The 5,448-nt window shown below is 44.7% G+C and overlaps 1 protein-coding gene across 1 annotated transcript in view; it reads left to right on the forward strand.

The window, feature by feature from the left end:
* The window catches only part of DACT2 (dishevelled-binding antagonist of beta-catenin 2), a 55,917-nt gene extending 53,127 nt beyond the window's left edge, over positions 1 to 2,790 (forward strand). Inside the window, exon 4 of the mRNA XM_009329254.1 lies at positions 983 to 2,790. Within this exon, the coding sequence (XP_009327529.1) occupies positions 983 to 2,781 (1,799 nt within the window). The 3' untranslated portion in view covers positions 2,782 to 2,790. The remainder of the gene's footprint in view (positions 1 to 982) is intronic.
* Positions 2,791 to 5,448: the final 2,658 nt, after the last annotated feature.

The raw sequence follows: 5,448 nt of genomic DNA on the forward strand, positions 1-5,448 counted from the left end.
TGATTTTTTTGCGTTTTAATAAAACCTCTGAATATTTCTTTCTGGAATTGAATACTCTAAGAAGTTACTTACTTGAGAAAGCCATGAGACTGTTAATGTTGTTGTCAAATGAAATGAGAGATCCAGTTAGGAGGTTTCACTGGATTTGGGGTTAAGGAAAAGTAGAATCACATCACTGGCCTATGGGACACGTGAGTCTTAATGGCTCTTCCGTGTGCGTTGAGTGGTTCTGTTTACTAATGCCTTACTAAAGCAAAATGCAAAAGAATAAACAACTACAGCTTCCAGTATTTAAGAAGTTAAGAAACACTATAACCTAGTGTCTGCTTAAGTCCTCTTAAAGCAGCTGGTTGAGTACTACTAGATTTTTTCAAGACATGATATAAAAGGGTTGGAGGAAAAGCTGGAATTCAAATTTAGCCACTTTAAAAAAAAATACCATTGACTCTGCATGCTGAAAATTTCAGGAATTTCTGAGTTAAAGTCATATATCCAGAGGAAGTCTTTTATCCTATCCTGGGGGGGAAGTGTTCAAAAACTTTATCTGTTGTATTGGATAATTTTACATGACATTCAGCTTCAGGCTTTCTGGTTGTTGGATTCACTTTTTATCTCTGCTAAGAAATAAAAATAATCTCTTTTTTTTGATAGTTGGTTGGGTTCCTGTTAGTCTGTGACATTCTAGAACATTTTTATGTATGCACAGATTTACTTTCATCCAAGTAGCACAGTTTAAATTTCCTGTAAAGGCATGAGTTTTATTATTGGCATTAAAAGGCATTCTAATCTCCGTTATGCTGAGGTGAATAAAAGCCTTGAAGTAATTCAGTGATCTTGGAGGACTGAAACTATTTTCTTCATTCATGCTACTGATTTTAGTAAAAGCTAGCACATCCCTCTGAAATAGCACTTTTAGCATAAGCCAGTTTGAATGTAATTGCCTGTGATTTAATTAGGTTATTTATTTTCATCCACTGTGTAGGTGACTTGGAAAGACTCATTCCAGCAGACACTAGATTTCAGAAAGAGACAGATCCCAAATCCATGTTGCCTCTGTGCCATGCCGGAGACTTGCACTTGCTCAGTGTGGACCCCAAATTCCAGAACGACTTGGTCTCCAAGAATGGCATTGATGTGTATCCTTACCCAAGCCCCCTTCATGCGGTAGCTTTACAAAGTCCCCTTTTCTCCCTGGTGGGGACACCCCCAGAAGCAGACCTCCAGGCTTCTCCCAGAAAACCCATGCCTAGTGCGACAGGTCCCGGCTTGATTAGGACTAGGCCAACCACTGAGGCCAAGCCAGGGGGTTACATCAATAAATTACTGCAGCTGACGAGATGCAGAGGGAACAATCGGGCTGATGCCAGTGAGTGGGTTTCAACAAAGAGCCAGCCAGCCACAGTGCAGCAGAGACTCATTATAACCCCTAGCACCGGTGGAGTGAAAATTAACAGCAGCAGTAGCCAGCTGGAAAAACAAGCGAGTTCTCTGGAAAGTAACAAAGCTGAAGGGAAGCTGCAGAGAGAGGTGCCGGAGGGGGAGTGTGCCAAGCAGCAGGAGACCATGTGCTGTGTGAATGAAGAACAGCCATCCACTCGGCCTGACACAGAGCCGTCAGCTGTGAATAGTTGTTATCCTGCCAAGTCAGTGGCAAGCGGCTCTCCTCTAGCAGAAGCAATGGAGAGCAGCGTGGAGAGCAGTTCATCCTGCTCACAGCTGTGCCAGGAGGACTCCAGCCCGGGCACCTGGAACGCTAAAGCCATCCCGCCCAGAAAGCTGCCCCTCAAGAGGTGTGGCAATGCCAAATTGGCTAACGCCGGGGGTCATGAGCGTGTGGCACAGAGTGAGTTCGTTCATGCTCAGTTTGTTCCTGCAGAATCCCACCAAGTTCGGGTCAAGTTTGCCAGCTCCAAAACAAAGGCAGTGAAGATAAAGAGGAGGAACAGTGAAAAGGTACTACGGCCTGGGAAGCAAGCCTTTTGCGTGGAGAAGGCGAGAGGGTCCCATGGGGCTGCCAGGCTGCCTGCTGAGTGGAATCAGCCCCAAAGACCACACGGAGCAAAGAGCCTCGTGCGGAGACCTTCATATTCTGGTGATGTGACCGGCAGGTCATGCTCAGAGTCTAGCCTGTTCCCTGTGCAGGTCAGGCTCCCCACCGTGCCATCCAGGCCAGAGCTCTACAGAGCGTCTGCCAATGCACTGTATTCCCTCGAAGCAGCTTGCGTAGACCCAGCCAACAAGAAGAAGCAGCGCAAGTGGCAGTCGACAGTGGAGATCTCTGCCAAGGCCCACCTAGCCAGCCTCTCTAGTAGCTGTGGCCTGGGTGCGCCAAGGCAGCCAGCAAGGAGAGCTGGTGTCCTGCGCACTGTCAGTATGAGGGGTCGCTCCAAGAGTCAGCGCCATGGAGCTTATGCCAAAAGCGAGTCAGACCACTCCGAGTACTCTGCAGAGTGCGCTTCCCTCTTTCACTCTACCATTGCAGAGACCAGCGAAGGGGAGGTCAGCGATTTCACGACTAACCGTTTCGGGGACAGTGAGTCCAGTGAAAGCGATTCAGATGGCAGCAGTAACAGTAGCAGCCTTGCCCTTGACTATGATGAGGGGGATGAAAGTGAGCTGATTTGGCCTGAAGGTTCGGTCAGACAGTCGGGGACTGCCCAGGCCTCTTCCAAGCCTCTTCCCCCAGTGCCCAAAATCTGTCGCATCAAAGCTTCAAAGGCGCTAAAGAAGAAGATTAGGCGATTCCAACCTGCCTCTCTGAAGGTCATGACCATGGTTTAAGGGAGAGCAAGCATCTGTTTCTTACAGTGAGACCTCCTGCTGGCTCTCATTTGCAGAGCAAGAGAACCCATGTGCAGCGAAAAGGACTTGCTTAAACGAACTGTGAATAACCCCTGAATCAACACAAGGGATCTTGTTTGTTAATGCCTGGACATAAATGTCACTGTACCTAATTTCCTCTTTTGCCATTTATTCTGTAAATATGGATCTGTGTATATTGTGTGATGCCTTTTTTTACTATGCAGAAGGGTCACCATTGTGCAAATGAAAACAACCTCTGCCATTAGATTTTACAGGCAGGCTCTTGATGGTTTGTTGACCATATGCACCCAGAGAATCAGTCCCAGACACTAAGGCTTCCCAAGACAAGGGGCTCTTCCCAGCTGGGTATTTGGTAGCATCCCTCCCTCTTGTGAGGAATTCTTTGCAGTCAGAAGTCTGCATTAACCATCCAGGTGTCACTATGCTCGTATGGAAAAGCTCTCAGTGCTCTCCATAGTTTTACTTTCTTTCAGATCAACCATCCCATACCTTCTCCCAGACATCAGGAGGATGAGTCTGTTCTTCCGTAAAAACATACTATGTTTAATCAAGAAGGCAAATGTATTTGTGAATGAAAACAAGACTTCAGTTTGTTTCCTGTTTTCAAAACTGAGAGTGTAGGGTTTTATTTCAAACCCCCTCTTTATGATGTTCCATGTTATTGTTCATTTGTTGAATGGGTGAAAGAACATGAGGGCTCAGTGCCACAGTGTGTGAATAGCTGGGACTGAGATTATAGCTTTGCCCCTGAAATTGCAAACTCAATAAATACTATTTAATGTACTTCTAAAAATTGTGCTTGTCTGACTTCGATGTCTAAAGAAAATTTTTCTGAACTCTAACGTCGCATCAGGAATGCAGAGGAGGTTGCTTTGGTGAAACAGATCTGCGTTTTCGTGATCGCTGTGCAGAGGGGTTCTTTTTTATTTTTCAGAGGGTTGCTATAGCTAAGTCAGAACCAGGGTCCTTTCAGCCTCTACCCCAGGAAACCTGCTTCAGCACCTGCTTCTAAATGAGTGAATTTAAAAACAGTATTTGTATTGAGGACAGGGTAGTGTTTAACTGACTCACTTAAATTGATGCAATTTTGTCACAAGGCACTCTTAATTTAAAACATATATTTATGTATACATAATGTGTTTTGAATGCATTTGAGGGCACCTGTGTGAAGCTTTGAATCGGTTGCTAAACTGATGAAGTGATTTTTTTGTGTTCAGACAAGCAGTCCTATTTCTTTCCTCTGAGCACAGCAATCTGGAAGTTGAGCTGAAGTTCACCCTGTGTTTACCAACGAGCAGGTATTATCCTCCTACCCTGTTTCAGTGCCCAATCTGAATACATTCCTGGCCTAGGAGATGTAGGCATTACCTCATTCAGTCGAGTGTACTGGGTCTGAAACAAAAGGCAAGTGCTTTGCAGAAACTGTGGGTAAGAGTGCTTGTTTACTCCAAGGATTCATTAGCAAACAGACGTATTGAAAGACTAAACTTTAAGCCAATGCCTTCTATTCTTTGGAAGCTATGTTATGTTTTTAAACCACTCTATCTTCAAATCATTTTTGGAAAATGAGGTAGAGAAAAGTAAAAGTTACGTAAGGTCATTTAATTCAAGTATTTGAGCTAGTGCATAACACCATCCTTACTGCAACTAGGAAAATATTACATTTTAGTCAGTGGAATATATTTAAGCATTTTTTCATGGTCCCAAGAGTATTGGACATAATCACTCCAGTAGGATTAATGGGAGAATTTCATAGGTCTGGTGGTGGTTTCTTGTTCAGCTTGTCTAGCAACAGAACAAACAAAATAGTGATTTATGCCATGTTGACTTTCTACACCACAAAAGGATTCTTTTTCCCGTTTACACAAAAGGTTTGGTTTGGGGGAGTGTGTCAAAAGTTACATATGAACCTTTAATCCATGGATTTTCTGTATTGGGGTGGGGTTTATTGGTTAGATAGGAATTTTGAGGGTGCTTTTTTCACGGGGGAGGAAATTGTTCCTAACTAGAGAACTGCTCTGGGTAGGAGTGTTCTGAAACCTGGTAAAAACCGCCACCCAGTAGATCCGTGCCTTTTTATCAGAGTAAGCTCAAACAGTAAGTTTGTGGTCCCACAACTCGGTAAATCCCGCTTTAGGGCTGTTAATACTCCGTCAGAAATGTTGCCAGACACATGATGAAAGTGCTGATCTAGAATGAACTCACACTGCCAATTCAAATAAAGAAAAATGATGACTTAATTTTGTACTGACAGGTTTTATGCCAGATGAGGTGTCACTGCCTCTACAGCTCACACTTTCTGCCAGGTCAGATAACGTCTCTCCTTCCAGAGCCAGCGTAAAGCCAACATAAAAGCATAAAGCTGGCACAAACGTCATCATCCTATGCCTTGGCTAATTTGACAGAAATATGATTATGTGCCCACACTTGATCCAGGGGAAACCTGTGGTGCTGGAGAACCCCAGCAATGCAGAGAACCTGCTGTTGAGTGTTGATCGCCATGTGCAGTGATGCTACTGAGCTGTGACTTTCTGGGGAGGGCAGAACGGGTGGTGCCACCCCGCCTTACTCCAGAACATTGGGCCTTCTCCCTAGCACTGCCCTTCAGAAACACTGCTTTCCTCT

The sequence above is a fragment of the Pygoscelis adeliae genome, unplaced genomic scaffold (genome assembly GCF_000699105.1).
Source record: "Pygoscelis adeliae isolate BGI_AS28 unplaced genomic scaffold, ASM69910v1 Scaffold77, whole genome shotgun sequence".
Lineage (NCBI taxonomy): Eukaryota > Metazoa > Chordata > Aves > Sphenisciformes > Spheniscidae > Pygoscelis > Pygoscelis adeliae.